Below are 18,087 nucleotides of genomic sequence, written 5' to 3' on the forward strand. Positions count from 1 at the left end.
AACCCCTAAGAGCCCATTCCTAAGGCATTTACAAATGAATGTTAAACACTGCACCTGGATTAACCTGCAGGGACTGCCTGGCACTCTCAGCCAGGGCAGAACCTGGCCTTGGCTTAAGTCTCTGTCAAGGTGTGCCTCAATTGATTTTCTTGGGTTTAAGCCCTCAGCTACACTAAAATCAGGAATGGGTCTTTGAGGGATGGTTGGTTGTTGGTTTGGTCTGGTGTGGTTCGGTCTGGTTTGTTTTGGTCGGTCTGGTTTGGTTTGGTTTGGTTTGGTCTGGTTCGGTTTGGTCTGGTTTGGTTCAGTTTGGTTTGGTTTGGTTTGGTTTGGTTCGGTTCAGTTCGGTTCAGTTCGGTTTGGTCTGATTCAGTTTGGTTTGGTTTGGTTTGGTCTGGTTCAGTTTGGTTTGGTCTGATTTGATTTGATTTGGTTTGGTCTGGTTTGATTCGGTTTGGTTTGGTGTGGTTCGGTTCAGTTTGGTCTGGTTTGGTCTGGTTCGGTTTGGTTTGGTCTGGTTCAGTTTGGTTTGGTCTGATTTGGTTCAGTTTGGTCTGGTTCAGTTTGGTTCAGTTTGGTCTGGTTCAGTTTGGTTTGGTTTGGTCTGGTTCAGTTTGGTTTGGTCTGATTTGGTTCAGTTTGGTCTGGTTGGGTTGGGTTTTGGTTTGCTCTGCAGTGCTGCCGTTCTCCTGCCAAGACAAGAGCAGGGCCATCCCTGGCCGTGGCCCAGCCGCAGGGACTGGCACAGTGTGAAATGCCAGCCCCGGGACTGGCACAGCTCAGGCCACGGAGGAATTCCTTGGGCGGAGATAGCCTCTTCTCCTCCACACCACGGAGAACCCAGGCTGATACCAATTGTTTTAATCCTCTTTAATCAGAGCTTTAACAGCCAGCAGGTTCTGCCTTGAGCCCTGCCGGCAGAGCTGGGTCTCTGCAGGGTGGCTGCTGCTCACTGCAGGCAGGGCTGGGAGGCAGGCTGGGTCATTAGCAGGGAAAGCTGATTGATTTATGAGAGCAGAAGTCTCCTGCTCGCTCCAGCACAGGTTATTCTCCAAATGCAAACTCTCCTTCACTTCACACACACAAAGTGCCCGAGTGCTGTGTTATGAATGGGCCCCTTTGTTACCCCAGGCCCGACACCACAGACTGTTTAGTTCATGCCTGTGCTTTAGCAAAGGAGGACAGGGTCTGCAAGACAGATGTGCCCTTTAATTGCAGGGAAATATTAGAAGATCATTAAGCCATTTCTGACAGGGCTTTCCTCTGGCTCAGGGAATAGGGAGTTGTTTCGGGAAGGCCAAGGAGCAGCCCTGTCTTGCCAGCCCCACAAACAGGACCTTGTCCTGCTCCCTCACCCCAACACTAAACAAAACCAGAGGAGGTTCACTCAGAAGCCCCACTTTGCTGCCAAAGCTGCAGAGCTACATCTCAGAGAGAGCTCTCCTTACACTACATCTGATAAAAGGCTTTTCAACACAGCTCAGGGGACTTGCCCTGCTGCAGATAAGAACAGCGCTATCAGCGCTGCTGAGAACATGGAGATGTGCCGAGGGTTCTGCTTCTTATTTGTGTTACTGAGCCCAGGCTGAGTGTAAGAAGCTCTCCAGCAAAAGGAAGACACGCTGCAGTCTGCTCAGAAAACACCCCAAAGTGCAGGGGGGAAAGGCAGATCTTCTACTCTATAGGAGAGAGAGCTTCAAGGGTGGCCTGTGGTTTAGTTTTGGTTTAGTTACACTGACACAATGAGTTGGAGCACTGTTTGGGTGCTTTGTGTTGGTTCCTGTGCTGCAAAATTACTGGACCAGCCTCATCTGTGTCTGCAGGGCACCCCTGAGATGGTGGCTTTATTTTTTGAGATCATTGCTGTGACAGAATTGACAGCCCCTATTTCAGTTATCAACTCAGAGCTAATGATTTTCATTTAAAATACAGCAAAATAAACCAGGACAAACCCATCACATTGATTGTACAGGTGGGGATCTGCTGAGGCATAACATGAATCCCATAGAGGTCTGAGCAGAGGTCCTGGGGATGGCAGAAACCTGCAGAATCAGCCCCAAAGTGGCCCTTGGGGACAGTGTGAAAGAGAAGGAGAAGGATACAGAGCTGACTGACCTGGCCAAAGTCACAGCACTGAGTGGGCTCCAAGCTGGGATTTGCCTCCTGGCAGCCCTGGCTCCCAGCCCCTCCCAAACTCGCCAGGAGCCTCTGCTGCAGCTCTTGTCTGCCCTCCCTGCAGCAGAACATCCAAAATCCCTGCCAGGGGCTCATGCACGGACCCTGCTGCACCAGACATTGGATCTCCCAGGCATGGAAAACTGTCCCTGGGCACAGACTTGGACCATTCTATGATTCTGGGACTCCTCGAGGTACTAAGGGGCCTCATTTATCTGAGCCAGGCTCAAAGCCCTTCTCGGTACCACACTGATAAAGCCAACAGTCTTTCTGTTAATGGTCACTGATAAGAGATTTTGGAGAGGTTTTTTTGCTCAGTCTCAGAGGAAAGTCAGTTTTGCTTTGTCTATCAATCCGAGCCCTGGGATAACACTTGGCTGTTCTGCGGCCTTCTCCAAGGACAAGGGATTTACAAAATCTCAGCTGTTTTGGGGGGCAGCATCACACAGACAGGGAAACTGAGGCATGGGGACGTTAATACAGCTGTGAAAGAGGGCTTTTTTCATTTTTACTCTCACATCTGCTGTTGGATGAGCCAGGAGCCAGCATGCACTGCCTGGTTCTTGTAGATTCTTGCAGATTCAAGCCTGGTCCTTGTAGGTGTAACACCAGAGAAGGCCTTGGACGTGTTTATTTAGTGGGAATGTTTGTCCTCAGCAAGAGCTTCACTACGTTTATGCAGAAGAGGCTCTTTCCCTGCTGCAGCTCCCTGGAACTGTTGGTGGGGTGGTCTTTGCTCTGCCATGTTTGATATCAGGAGAAGGAACAGCACCTTGTCAGCTCCTTTTTGTATGGCATTGTAAACTTTGGGTTCCAGCCCAGATGCCAGGATGGGATTCAGCCTTTTTGTCCAAGAAGTAGGTGTGATGGCAATCCCTGAATCCTTCCAGGACTTTCCTCTTGCACCAAAGTTAAAACATTAGTGTTCCTTTGTAAAGAAATCAAAAGCCCCTGGGAATTTCCACTGGTGTAAACTGGGTTTTCCTGTTCAAATATCTTGATGGAGATTGACAGAGAAAATATCTCCGTGTGATCCTGCGGAACTGTTTTCCTTGGAATGCTACGGGCAGGCTTGTTCACAAAATCTCTGCTTTTGCTATAGGCGTAGGCAGAAACAATCCCTTCACTGGAGCCACAGGGGCTGGGCTCGGTGCACAAGGAAAACACAGATCCATGCCATCCCAGCAGGGTGGCAGCCCTCAGCGCCTCTGCCAGGGTCAGCAGAGCAGCTGGGGTGTGGGTCAGGAGCCAGCAGAGGCTGGAGTGCTGCACAAGGGCACCCAAGTGTGCCCAGAGGCAGGGAAATGCAAACCTGAGCCAATCGTGATATTTGAGAGGGATTTACAACACTGTGGCCCCCAACACCTGTAAATGAAAGTGTGATTTGTGTGACTTCAGGCTTTTTGGGAATCTCTCCATCAGGACTTGTCCATCCTAGTCAGAGCCCTTTGTCTGGTGCAGAGGCAGAGATCAGACTCCGGGTGCTGGATCAGGAGAATGCATCTGCTCCTTGGGGAACAAACAGGTTCCTGTGAGTCCTCGACCACCTCCCCCCTCTCATCTCTGGGCTCCATGTATTGCAGGCCCTGGCCCAGCCCAAGGAACCTGCTCTGAGCTCAAACCCCGAGTCTGGGGTCTGGGTGTCTTGGGCACCCAGAACCTGAGTTCAGATTTAACCCAAACCCAGCTCTGGGCTCAAACCCCAAGTTTGCACTCTGGGTGTCTTGAGCACCCAGAACCTGAGCTCAGATTTAACCCAAACCTGGCTCAAGGCTCAGGACACAAATAGACTCAAGCCCTCACATTGGGCACATCTCATTTTGGACTCAGATGCAGGATTGTGTTGGACTTGTGCTTGCTGATGTAGAGTGTCCAGAGCTTCACCATGTACTGTAGGTGTCAGTGATGGATTATTCCTTATAGTTCCTTTTAGCTGAGCATTCCCTCGAGAGCTGCTGAGGTGCTCCAGGCTCCAGGCCCAGGGAGCAGCACAGGCTGTGCTCACTCCTGGAGATGCTGCTGGGATCCTTTCGTGCTGTTGTTTTTCCTCAGTCTGGGATAAGTCATCTTGGGCTGCAGGAGTTTGTTTTGTTCTCTGCGGATGGAAACAAAACAGCCCGCGATGGCCGCTTCCTGATGGGCTTCCTGCGATTGTGCAGGGAATGGTGTCAGGGAACAAAACAGGATACGGAACCGGCTTGTGAATGTAACTGGGACAATGGTATCAAAGTGGAATAAAAATAATGAATGGGCACTGCTGGAGCCTTGAGTCACAACCTGAAATATTTGTGTCTCCCGAAGCTGCCACCTCCCACCTCTTGAATTCCTGGGAGAACGCTCTTTTTACAGTTTCCAGTGCTTTGGCAGTAGGAACCCAAAGAGAAAAGATAAGGTTTCATGGTTTGCATCTATTCCTTCGTGCTTTTAAGACTCTGCTTTCTGTCCTTTTCCAAGGCAGCCTCAGAGGAAGCCCAGAGATGGGACAAACCTTCTCTCATAACAAACCCCCAGTATTTTTGGGTTTCTCCATTTGTTATTTTCCTTTCTAGGGCAAATCATTTATATTGGAAAGCTTCAATTTATCTCTGTATGTTGGAAACAAAACCAGCAGGATCGTCACAGTCTCACTTTCTGACACAAGTAAAAATACCCCTCAGAAGCTCAGCTTTGAGGGACAAGGTGACACCACTGCAATGGCAGATGCAGCTTGGGGTGAGCTCAGCTCTCCTGACACAAAGTGGTGGGTCAGTCTGCAAACTCCTGATGGAATATTGGCCATTGGGAAGAGCTTCTGGCAGCACATCAAGGCGAGGGGCTGGGCACTGGGTGCTCCAGGAAGAGTTGAGGTCAGCACAGCATTTCTGCATTTGTGCTCCAGGATTCTTGGGGTTTGTCTGTGAGCCAGACTCTGAAACCATCTTGCAGTTTCCCTCCTTGTTTCTTCAGCAGAGAAGACCATAAAAATGCTACAATAATATTTACTGAAGGGTGCATGTTCCCAGTTAGGTCCATGTGTCTCTGTTTATAAACACATCTGCTCAGAGCAAGGCAATTATTTTAAAAGTGTGAGGGGAAAAAGAAATGAAATGAAAAGGAAGGTGAGCTAGAGCTGGGTGGATTTGAGTGCTCAGCCCTGGGAAGCAATCACCCAACAGCGTCAGTCTCGGTGAGTAGGGAGTACAGCTTTGGAGGAGAAAAGCTGTGGGCACAGAGGAGTGGAGGTACAAGCACAGGAAAGTGACTGACGGGAGTGCTAATACCTGGCCAAGGCTGATTTTCTGGGAACATGACATGGCTTGGAAAAGATCTTGTGAGATCATACAGTCCTCAACCTAAGCAGGGTCAGGCTGGTTAATCCATAGAGGTGAATCCTTTTGTGTTCTGTGTCACTTCAGGCTCCCGAGAAAATCTCCAGCTCAGGACTGTCCCTCCCAGTCAGAGCCATTCTCTGGCTTTAATCAGATACTAGATTTCCAGGGATTCAGTGAAATCACCTCCAAGATAAGAAACCTGGCCCAAGCCATGCCAAAGGTAAAGCTTCCAGCACTCAGGACAGGTTTCAATCTGACCTCATCCTGAATTGTCTCATGTGTCCTGGTTGGCAGAACAGGGCAGGGAACAGAAGCCAGGGAATTCTCTGGGAAGGGCAGCCAGAAGCTGTGCTTTGTCCCACCTCGTCCCAGTGTCAGTCCCAGCAGGGTGGGGAGCACTGGGGAGGGCAGGAGTGCTTGGGGAGTTCCCTGTCCACAGCCCAGGGATGGGATGAGCCAGCTGGAGACTGACGGGGCTGCTCCTGCTCCTTGCACAGCTGCTCATGTTCCAAGGGAAGAGCTGCAGCTCGCTCCAGGATTTCAGGTGATGGGGATGGGATGGTCCCCCCAGCCTCAGCTTTCACCATATTTACTTTCCAGAAGTCGAGGGGCCACAGAGATAATTTGGGCAGGTTCTTTTTAAATTCTACCTCCATTCCTGGGCCTGTGCTGAGACCTCACAGAGGCTTTTCCTGGGAATTTCCCACAGTTCCAGGCCTGGTTTAAGCCTCCTTATCATTATGCTTAATGCAGCAACTTGCTGGGAAAGAGAAACTGTCACCTGGTTATTCCCAGTTGGCTGGAAACAAACCAAAATAGGCCCTGAAACCATTAATGTGAAGTCTAGACGGAGGAAAAAAAAGTCTTTGGTCCAGATCCTATAAAAGTGTGCCTGAAGGAAAGTGCTTTTCTGAGAAGTGAAGTACAGAAGAATGATTTATATTTTTATCCTTTTTGGGGATCTTGAGATGAAAATAATAGAGCATTGATTTTAGCAGCCTTCTTTTACCCACTTGATACAAAATTTCATGGGAATAGTGAGCAAAAAAATAACCCCCAAAAGATGAAAGATATATGTAATTTTTTTCCTTCTGAGGAGTTTTACCAAATCATTTTGCCCAAATTTTGAGCTAATTTCAGCATGATTTTGGTGGTTTTCAGTGTTTTTGCTGTTTCTGCTGCTTTTACTCCTGCTTTGTTTCCCCCCAACATGAGTTACCACGTTGTGGTTTCCCATTCATTTGAATTGTGAAGGAACTATGGTGTATTCCAAGGCTGCCAAGCTACCCTTGGATGGAGTAGCCTGGGTGGAAAGAGAAGGAAAGGGGTGGAAAGGGAAGAAAAGGCAGCCTGGGCTGAGTGGGTGGCTCTCTGTCCAGGTCACTGTCCTGCTCTGTGCTCTGAGCTAGTCTCCAGTGCAGACTGGACAAATCGTGCAGTGTGGGATGCCCTAAAATTATTAAATGAAACCTCTCTTTTATACCCACAGAAATCCTCAGATCTGCAGAGGCTTGGACACAGTGTTAAATGTTTACTGCCATCTTAACCCTGCTGCAGCAGGGCATGGGGTTTGGAGCAGCCTGGGATAGGGGAAGGTGTCCCTGCCCTTGGCAGGAGGTAGAACAGGAGGAGCTTTAAGCTCTTCCAAGCCAAACCATTCCATGATTCTGTGACAGCAGTCTGCATCTCATCCCATCCCTCCTGGGGCAGGGCCAGCTCTGGACAGGGATTCCTGCAGCTGGGATGTTCCAGCAGCAGCTCAGTGGGGAAATGCTGTGAGCAGCACAGTGGGGGACGGTGGGCAGTGCTGCAGGTGGGTACCAGGGGGAAGAACAGGGCACCTTGAAATGACAGCTCTCATCCTGCTGGACTCACCAGGGGATGATGGATCTCCAGCTGCAGCCAGGAAATGCTAAGCAGGACTTCAGTGGATTGTGAAGGGTATAAGACTGCATTGTGGTTGTTGGCAATCAAATGTTCATGGTTACAGTTTTCTAGGGGGAGTTCTGGGGAGTCCCTGCCCCAGTCACATCCTGTAAGGAAGGTGGAATAGCAGGAGCAAACCTCAGGAAAAGTGGTCTGGAAAAGCTGCAGAGGCAATTCTTGGATTGATTGGGAGCAAGGGAAGAGTGGATATCTGAGAGTGTGTCCAAAGGATTCCTGTGTGTGTCCCAGGGGCAGAACTGGCCAGGGCTCAGGGCCCCACAGTACAGGGCAACAGAGGAGGGGAAGGCAGGGAGAGCAGAATGCTCCCTAAAGGTGATGCCAAAGATCGAGGGCAGGTATGAGAACTCTGCGTTCCAATCCAGTGCCCAATCCTCCCTAATGTGCTGCCCCACGATCAGCGCAGACCCTACTCCTTTTTGAATTTGATATTTGACTCATTTTCTTGTAAGTCTGATGTTATCTCTGTGCTCATATGAGATGTTGGCAGCAGAAACACTGACTTGTAACACTGCAGTGCCAAAGTCATCTCTACTCCAGGGCTGCTCCTTGGTGCAAACCCTGGGCCGTGTGTGAGGCTGGTGGACCTCAGATTTTGGTGTTATACATCATTAGGTCTGGGCTCTTCAGGTCTGTGTTGGCAACATTCTCTTTACAATAATATTTCAGGAGTAATTTTCTCACAGGACCAGGAGTGGTGACATTTTGGGGAGGGGGCAAAAGGAAAGCCACATCTCTAGCAGTGGAGTCATCTCTCCATGGCACAATGGTTCAGGTACTCAGCACTGTCTTCTCTTCTAAGGCAGCCTTTGTGGAGGAGGATGAGGCTTTGATCTTTAGCAATGCCTTTTTAAATGTGGTTATGACCAGAAAAGTAACTGTAGGGAGCTAAAAGTTGATGTTCAGTGAAATCTCATTGCACACACATGGAATAACCTCAGTTACTGGGGACACCTGAGGTGAGAACACTGACTACTCACCTCACCAGCCCTTGTTCCCCTGGCCTTTCTCCTGTCTCAAATATCCTGCTCAATTCATTAATTAAGTGAAACCTTTGCTAAAGTGTGCATGTCATCTCCCTTTGCAAGGAGATCAGGAAAACTTGGTTGAAGCATTGGTGGCTTTCAGCCCTCACAGAATGTCAGACTGGCTGTTCCTGCTCTCAGGGCCACAGCCAAACTGTGCCTCCAGCTATGTCCCCCTCACACCTGGGGCCTGGCTCAGGATGGCTCATCCAAATAGAGGCAAACCTGATCATTCACTCTCTTACAACTGGAAACTGCTGTATAAATAGGAGGCACACCATGGACTCCTGCCTGGGGGATGCAGGAGTGTGTGCCAGCTCCTCCTTTGGGGCAGTCACTGGTGGGCTGCCCTGAAGGGGCTGGGGCTGGGCTGCCCAGGGAGCTGGACAAGCTGCAAGCTGCCACAGCAACATTTATGCCAGGAATGTGATTAAAAGCTGGAAAAACTGAGGCCAGCCCATTCCCAGAGGCACTGTAACGTAACACATATGCCAGAGGAGCACACACAGCTCCTGTCTCGGCCTCAGGCTGGCGGCCCAAGGCCACAGGCCGAGGCAGCGCCGTGGGGGGACCTGGCGGGCTGTGCCCCGTCTGGGCAGGCTGTGTTGGCACCTGGACACGTCAGAGTGTTTTCCCAGTCTCCAAACACTGAGCAGCTCTCGATTCCAGGGCAGAGAAGCTCCGTGTTCCATGAAGCTGCTGCTCTGTGCCTCAGGCAATCCCCTCTGAGCAGGCTGGGCCTGGCCGGCTCCGTGTGGGGAGCTGAGCCCACAGTGAGCACTGGGAGGGCTGTGCACGTCCCCACGGCCTGGGGCCGAGCCCTGGCCCCTTCCAGGAGAGCTAGCCCGAGTCCCAGGCAGCCCTGGCCTCATCCAGGGGTCCCCACCAGCAAAGGCTGCCTGCTGCTTGCCCCATGCTTTTTCTGTGAGCTGGATGTGGGCACAGGGCTGAGCTGGTGGCAGCGGGGCTGGCCCCGTGCCACCCAACCTGCCTTGCATGTCACCAGCACTGCCGTGCTGTGCCCCTGGAGCTGAGCAGGTGTCACCAGCCCTATCTCTCCTCATCTGCCGGGGTGCCTCAGCTCCCCTGGGGCTGAGCCTTTGTGCTGCCACCAGCTCGGGTTTAGCTCAAAGCACTCCTGCCCCAGGAGCTGCCAAGAGCAGCCAGAGCATTTGGATTTCTGCTCCTGTTTTCAGGATGAAACTGTTCATGCAGCACAAGGCAGAGCTCGGTCCCAGCACCCCAGTGAGGTTATTGCTGTCCCAGTTAACACCAGTTGCATGCAGGCAGGTCTGAGCAGCCACTTTGTCTTTCAAGGAAGATCCTTATCTGAGGAGGTTCTGTGCCACATACTCTGTGTCACAGAGCAGCGTGTACTTGCTTGTATATGTAAAGTTGTATTTCGTGTAGCCCCAGGGTCTTGGTCCAGGGTTATTCTGTGGAGTGTTGATAAGTTTAGGGGGTTTTGGGACAGCCAGAGAGATCCCACCAGAAAATTTCTTCTGAAGAAAAATGGCTTTAGGCAGAACAAGCAGCCTTAAGCAGCCTGGACTTAAGAGTGCCAGACTACATTTGAATTTCGAAGAGCCCTCCAACCCCTGCATAAGTCCCGCTGAATTGCCAGTAAAAATCTTGTGAGCAACCTCTCACACTGATTTTGCAGGATAACTGTCATTATAGTTATTTTCCCAGATATTTCACTAAAACAAAAACCAATTTCGTGTATGTTTTTAGAGGATGTTTTTAGACTGCAGATCTCCAACCCCAAATATACAGAATCTTTAACAGATGAATTTGCACACATTTCCCTTGTCTCTGCCTAGCTGAGACTGGGTCTAGAGGGCCCTAAGCTGGTCCAGCAGCCCAGTGTGGGGTTCACCCACCACCTCAGGTAGGAAACATGACACTTTGTGTACTGCGAGGAAGTAGAAGCCTGCAGAAAATGTGTCATTGGGAACCCCTGCCTAGGGTGAATCCTGACATTAGTGAGTCAGAGGAGCAGCAAATCCTGATCTCTGATGGGAAGGCTTTGCTCCCCTTTAAGACTGAACCGTCTCTTGTTCTTGTACCTTCCTGCACAGGCAAAGATTGCAGCCTGGAGATAATGCCAGCCCTTTGAGGGGTTTCTGACACAAATTCACACCAATCCTTCCCAGGGACACCTTCCATTCCCTCCCTTACTCTAAAGCTGAAAAAGGGAGGGGTATTTTTGAAAGGTTGTGAATGCACCAAGGAAAAGCTGCAGGAAAGGTTGAACACAGCGTGACCTCCTTTCACCAACCACCACTGGGCAGTGTGGGCTAAAACTCCTTTTTTGCTGTTTAGTGGCTGTAACCAGTGTGAGAGGTTGAGCAGAAAGTGCAGCAAATGCTGGAACTTCAGCAGGATTGATGCAGATGTTTGAGGGTTCCTCTGAATTCAAGCTTAGCCAGGCCCACTCAAATTCTAGTCCACTTTGGCTTGTTTAGGTTTGTTACATGATCTGAGATCAGAGATAGAAAAGTGCTGGTTTTTGTAGGCCTGACTCTCTTTAAGTGGGTTAACTTCAGGCTGAGGGGAGTTTTTGTGTTTACCCAGCCGACTCTGAATTACTGAATTACTGATGCTTTTTGTGAGAATATCATGAGCCTGGTGGTATCTGATGTGTGCTTAGATTCTCGTGTCTTTCCAGAAGCTGCACTTCTCTAAGCTGTCAGAATTTCTGTTTCCCTCCCTGGTTATAGAAGAATTTACAAAACAAACCTCTGAAACAACTACTTGGGGGAAGGGGGCGGGGAGAGAGCAATAAATTATTATTTTTAGAAGCTCCCTGTGCCCTGTGAATGTTGAGCACGGGGGGTTAGCACACACCAGGTCTCAGCTGTGTGTTCAGTGAGCCTCTGCAGCCCACACACCACTGCTGGGTGGATTTTGAGCACTAAGTGCCCAGAGTAGGTGAGTCTGTAGCTTTGTTTTGGAGTCTGCTCCATCCGCTCAGATGAAGTGGGGGCTGCTTTCAGTGCAGGAGGTTCCTCCTTTGGTTTCTGCCCTGCCACTCATAAAGGCAGCTGTGTTGTGTGTGGTTAGCTGAGCTCTCTCCAGAGCAGGCAGCCCTTGCCAGATGCACTTTGAGTCAGGCAGGGCTGTGCCAAAGCCATCAGGAGCCCGGCACTCCTCGCTTGGAAAACCCGAGCACATCCACACAAGGAAATTGATAGCCAGAACTTTTTGTCAATATTTGGAGTTTCAGCAAGGGAGGGAAAAATCAAAAAAAAAAAAAAAAAAAAGGATAACAATTTCCTGTTTTCAAGCATTTCTAGAAATGCACAGTTGGGTAACACACCAGCCCTTCACTTCCCACAAAATAAACAAAAACGTGTAAAGTAATGCATTTTTTCCCTCACCACAAACACCCATAACTGTGACCTGCTCTGCCTGTTTCTCCTTCAGCAGCAACCTCAAAACACAAACAGCACACAAACCCTCCGAAAGGAGACGCAGAGACCTTCACATGCCACTCCAGAGGTGTTCCCATACACACCAGTTGGCTTTGGAGCAGCAGTGCAGCAGGTGGGCAGGTCGGTCACTAGCACTGGGGCTGAACTGCTCACAGTGAGCATTGGGGTGACACAGCCCCCGTGAGGTGACACAGCCCCTGTGAGGTGACAGCCCCAGCAGCTCCTCTGCTGTTTGCAGTGCTCCAGTGAACCTGAACACTGCTCCCACCCAAAGCCAGCATCCAGCAAAGCAGAGCGGAGCAAGCCCTGGTTTGCATAGGGGCTCCTGGACCCCGGGCTCTTGCTCCTCAGGCAGGTGGCAGTGGCAACCAGCACAGGGCAGCTGTGGGGCCCTGCAGATGCTTCCAGCTCAGAGGGAGAACCAGAGGGCACTTCCTGCTTTAGTCATGGCTCTGAGGGCTGGTTCTGTCTCTCTCCAGGAGGCTCTGTCGGTGGTGAGCGACGACCAGTCCCTGTTCGACCCCACGTACGGCGCGGCCGCGCAGCTCCCCAAGGACATGACGGCCTCCGGCAGCCCCGACTTCGGGCAGCCCCACAAGATCAACCCCCTGCCCCCCCAGCAGGAGTGGATCAACCAGCCCGTGAGGGTCAGTGTCAAGCGGGAGTACGACCACATGAACGGATCCAGGTAAGGCAACACTTACAGAGTCTTAATCACGGAATCACAGGATGTCCTGGTTAGGAGGGACCCAACCTGGTTGGGAGGGACCCTCAGGGATCATTGAACCCAGCTCCTGAATCCAAACCCCGAGCCCAAACAAAGGCAAAGCACACACTGTCCGTTTGTGCTCTTGTCCTGCACATCAACAAACCTTTCTGTGCAGGGCCATGTCCCACTCTCCTGCAATTCCTTCTTTTATGACTCATTTTTAACAGCCTGAGCACCTTGGTCATGCAGGTCCTGCAGGATGTGTCCCTCCCAGTCTCCATGGACACTCCACGGACTGGGCATGAGACTGCCAGGTCAGAGCTCGTGCTGCAAATGCTGCTGTAAACCCCACATTTCACCTCTGACTTCAGCACCCCATGGCTGAGCCATGTTTCCAGGGGCTCACAGAGGGAACATGCAGCAATAATCGGAGTTTCTGTCAGTGAAGCACTGAAAGCTGCACTGCTGGGCTGCGAGGGCTTCCCTGAAGGACACTTTCTATTTGTGTTCTACCAGGGCATAAGCAAACTTCTGGGAATGGAAAGCTTTTTGATATCTCAAGCTGCATCAAGGGAAATTTAGGCTGGATATTAGAAAAAAGTCCTTCACAGAAGGAGTGATAAAGTTCTGGAATGGCTGCCTGGGGAGGTGGTGGAGTCACCATCCCTGGGTGTGTTTAAAACAAGCCTGGATGTGGCACTGGGTGCCAGGGTTTAGTTGAGGTGTTGGGGCTGGGTTGGACTCGATGATCTTGAAGGTCTCTTCCAGCCTGGTGATTCTGTGAATTCTGTGGAGAAGGGAGAAGGATGAGACTGAGGTCCTTTATGGGAGTCTGAGAGGTGGAACAAAACCAAGAGCCTGTGCCTGTTGGAGTTCTAGATGCTGAGAATTGTAGACTTTCTGTGCTAACAGACTCTGATTCCCAGAAGAACACTGCATTTGACCTGAAGCCGTAAAAAAAACTTCCAAAATTAATTGATAATACTAAAAATACGAGTGTATTGTTAATTAAAAAAATATAATATCACAAAGTGAAAAACTTAGAGTTTAGAGTTTTAAAATATAGTAATTATTAATATAAAACAAGATAAAAGTTTTAAAACAAAACCAAGTTATTCTTCACCTTCTTCTTCCTTCTTCGTCATAAGTTTAAGTAGTATTTTGTAATTAAACAGAAAAGTCCACATTGCAGACTTTAAATAATTAATTAATAAAAATAAAAATAAAAATAAAAATAAAAATAAAAATAAAAATAAAAATAAAAATAAAAATAAAAATAAAAATAATTGTGCCCACCCCTTCTGAGTGCGTAGAGGTGACACAGGGAATTCAGGAGTCATTGGAGAAGGTTCATTGTGTGAACCCCCACAGGGTGCCTGGGGATGGTGTAACCTGCCCAGCTCACAGCCAAAGGACAGCCCAGCCCCTGTCATTTGTACTTAGAGGTGAATCATTTCCCTGTCAATGGGAAATTGAAGGGCTTGAAAACATTTTGTTAATGGATTCTTAGCTTCTTTTCTGCTAAGGCTGGGATTAAATCATGAGATGGTATTTTTTGTTTGGACTCAGATGCTTATTAGTTCTTATCTATGTCACAGTCTCACAAGCCTGAGTTCTACGGTACTTTAACAAGGTGAAAAATGGCCCTGTATCCCTCTCTACAAGGTCTCTTAAGGCTAAACTGTCCAATTAAGAAATGACACCTCAATTATTTTCACTTTTAACCCAATAACCAACCACCCATGGCCTGTAATGTGGACTTTTCTGTCCAATTACACAAAAGCACCCAAACCCATGGAGAAGAAGGTGAAGAAGGTGAAGAAGGTGAAGAAGAAGGACCAGCCTCTGCTTTGAAACCTCCATCTTGCCTTATATATATTACTGTATTCTAAACCCTTAAACTCTGAGTTTTCCACCCTGTGATATCATACACTTCTATTCAAACTCCACACCCATTTATCTATCATTCAATTTTCAGTTCTATCATTCAATTTTGGAAGCCTCCTCCACGGCCTCAGGTCACATGCAGTGTTCTCTTACGGGTCAGTGCCTGTCAGCACAGAAAGTCTGAAATTCTCAGCATCCAGGGTTACAATATTTTGTTAGAGCAGCCCAGGTGACCCCTTTTAGAAACATTACTACAAGTCCACAGCCTGGAAACAAATTTCACCTTCTTGAACATAATTTTAAAGTGTAAAAATTTCAATTTCTTTTTCAATTTTAAATATAGATATAATATAGATACACTTTTGGTTTTTAGCAAAAGCTTTTAGAGTTCACATTAATTTTAAATATGATTTGAATGTCTAAGTCACAAACATTTCTGCATTTGTAGTGTCTCATGGTGAAACTCTCAAGAGTTTTTCTACTTTAGGATGAGTTCAGCAGCACATTTTCCTGGTTTCTGAGAACACAGCAGAGCAGAGAGTTGGAAACAGAAAGCAGCCTTATGCTTTTAGCCTTCTACAGAGAGATGATGCTGTTAAAGACATCAAACAGCAGCATGCTTTTTTTTCCTCGTGAGTGTACAGTAGATGCTGATTTTGCCCTCAGATAAAGGCCTTTGTGGCAGTTGCTCTCTTGTGGGCATCATTGGCAGGCTGAACTCCATCTCACCCTGATTGTACCTCAGGAGCATTTCTTGACTCCATGAAAACCCCGTGGGTATTTGCACCGTGTTCCCAGTCTCAGAACTGGGGTGAAACATGGGAAAATTAGCAATTTCCTGAAAAAGCATAACACAGAGAGAAGGATGGATATTGAAAGTGCCGGGAGTTTTGATAATCATGGGGGTTACCTTTGGCTACCAAGGATAGTTTTCTCAGGAAAAGGAGGAAGGAGCCTTTGCAGCATTGCCAGGCTGCCCAAATCAAGGCTGGGGCTTGGACCAACCTGGGGTAGTGGAGGTGTCCCTGCCCATGGCAGGGGACGGGATGGGATGGGATGGGATGGGATGGGATGGGATGGGATGGGATGGGATAGATGAGCTTTAAGGTCCCTCCCAATCCAAACCATTCTGGGATTCTGTGGTTGCTGCAGTTGCTCACACCCCCAGTGCCAGACCCATGCACACAGAGGGGTTCCTGCCTTTCCACTCCTCTGTCTCAGGGAAATCTGGCAGGGAAAAGGAGCCCTCCACATCTTCTGAGCTGCCATAAACCACATGTGTCTGTGCTCTGCAGGTCCTGTAAGCACAGGCTCTGTTATCATCCTGAGTGTGTCCGTACTTGTACACCCAAACTGTCCGAGTGTTCTGTGTGCTCTGGAATGAAATGTCCTGGGCTGTCCTTCTGTGATGATTCCTCTGTACCCATTTCCTCCTCTGCTCAGAAAAAAGGGAAATAGCTCTGCCTGGACAAACTGATTCATGAACAGCTGTAGGAGCCCTGGGAGCCATGGAAAGGCCCTTGGAGTGTGTTGGTTCTGGGCAAACAGGAAATCCTTCATTACAGACTTGCTCAAGACTCCAAGGTTCTTGGACATAAAATCTGTGCTCAGTGTCCCTAAAGAGAGGTAACCCCCTGTCAGGAGAGAAGAAAAGGCTGCTGTGAATGTCAGGGCTATGCACTGCCAGAGCTCCCACCTTGCCTCTGGATAACGTCTTAGCATGGGAGCTCCAGGGCACCCAGGACAGGAGAACATTTCTTCTATCCTCCATCCCCTCATCCCTGCCCTGCATGTCCATCCCAGTCCAGTGGGGATGGACTGGGCCACTCCAATCTCTCATTCCCCAGCCTATCAACTGCCTGGCCAACCCCACACACGTGTGAGTGGCCAATGCCAACCCCAACCCCAACGCCAACCCCAATGTTAATCCCAATCCCAATGACAGTGCCAATGCCAATCCCAATGCCAATGCCAACCCCAATGCTAATCCCAATCCCAACACCAGTGCCAGTGCCAATCCCAACCCCAATGCTAATGCCAATGCCAATGCCAACCCCAATGCTAATCCCAGTCCCAATCTCAACACCAGTGCCAATGCCAATCTCAACCCCAATCCCAACCCCAATGCTAATGCCAATGCCAATGCCAAACCCAATGCCAATGCCAATCCCACCTAACTCCAGCTGCAGGCTGAAGAACATGCAGTGCCCCTCTGGCTTTGCCTCTCTTGCTCTCAAGTGTCCTCTCCCTGAGTTGCAGCTGCCCCCAGCAGGACCGGCCCAGGCTGTGCTGTCACCTGGGTGGGAGTGCTGCGGGGCTGGGGGGTTGTGTGCTCTGCCAGGGACAGCTCCAGGGACTGCCAGTGCCAGGGGACAGCAGGGACAGTGCCCAGCTTTGCCCTTTCCTTCAGACCAGGAGCAGGGCTGAGGGTGTGGTGGGGGTTTGGTCCTCAGCAGGGTGGCAGAAGGGTCTTTGAAGGACCCCTCCAAGTGTTAAACAACATGGAAAGCCCACCCAGCTTTCTACCCCATGCCAGGACCCCTGTCTTATCCTCAAACTGGAAAGAATTTTCCAGATAAGTGCATCCTAACTGTCTGTAGGGGATGCTCAGACAGTCATCAATGTTTTAGGGGAGAAGATGGGAATTCTGTATTACTGCAACATTCAGATGTAGAAATTTCATTAACTCCTCTGCTAGTATCAGACCCTAAGGCAAGTTATGGCCTCAGAATCTGCCCTTGCCCTCAGAAAGCACCTTGCTTAGAGCAAAACCCATTTAAAATTATATTTAAAAACCAAAACAAAATAAACAAAAAAAAATCTCACATTTGAAATTTTACTGAATAAAGGAGGAGCATTATTTAGAGGGATACTGGGTAAAGTTTAACTGAATTTACAACCAATGTTAATAATAGTTTTCCTCATATTTTACATAAATTAAAAACTAATTCCAGTATTGACTGTATTTACTGAGCTTTTACCAAATTTACCGAATCTGCATTTGCAGCTAAACTTAGTGAGCCATTAAAAAAAAATACTATAAAATGTGCCTGATCTTCAAATGTGAAAGTTCTCCTGTGCTGATGGATGTGGGCAAACTTCCCTGGGCAATCCCAGCTGTGGCACGGATTTTGTCCATGTTATTTCAAAATAATTTTCATTATTTTGAAATAATGAAATTTGGAGATGCTTTGGAGCCATTCTGCAGAGACATTGCAGAGCAGCTGTGGCTGCCCCTGCATCCCTGGAAGTGTCCAAGGCCAAGCTGGACAGCGCTTGGAGCACCCTGGGGTAACAGGAGGTGTCCCTGCCCATGGCAGGGGTGGGACTGGATGGGCTTGAAGGATCCTTCCAGTCCAAACCTCACCGGGGTTCCGTGATTTGATGTTTCTCTTGCTCCAGAACATGAAAATACCGCCAAGGTTCGGGCCCCCCAAGGTGTTTGTGTCAGCCCATGGCAAGGGGAGCTGCTCTGGTGCCTGCAGGGATGAGCTCCCCGCGGAGCCGCGTGTGAGCCCTCTAGTGGGATTTGCCGGCTCCTTCTGCCCCAGCATCTCCCTCCTGTCTGCCTTTACCTGGCTGGGACAAACAACCTGAAT

The 18,087-nt window shown here is 49.3% G+C and overlaps 1 protein-coding gene across 5 annotated transcripts in view; it reads left to right on the forward strand.

The window, feature by feature from the left end:
- FLI1 (Fli-1 proto-oncogene, ETS transcription factor) overlaps positions 1-18,087 on the forward strand; it is an 86,783-nt gene that overhangs the window by 34,628 nt on the left and 34,068 nt on the right. For 3 of the 5 annotated variants that reach the window (XM_053996907.1, XM_053996909.1, XM_053996908.1), the window contains one exon: positions 12,372-12,580. In XM_053996907.1, coding sequence (XP_053852882.1) covers positions 12,372-12,580 — 209 coding nt within the window. Of the gene's footprint in view, positions 1-9,152; positions 9,494-9,651; positions 9,746-11,884; positions 12,005-12,371; positions 12,581-18,087 lie in introns of those variants that run through there. The other 2 variants (XM_053996906.1, XM_053996905.1) reach the window with 2 other exon arrangements.

The sequence above is a fragment of the Vidua macroura genome, chromosome 22, assembly GCF_024509145.1.
Source record: "Vidua macroura isolate BioBank_ID:100142 chromosome 22, ASM2450914v1, whole genome shotgun sequence".
NCBI classification, from domain to species: domain Eukaryota; kingdom Metazoa; phylum Chordata; class Aves; order Passeriformes; family Viduidae; genus Vidua; species Vidua macroura.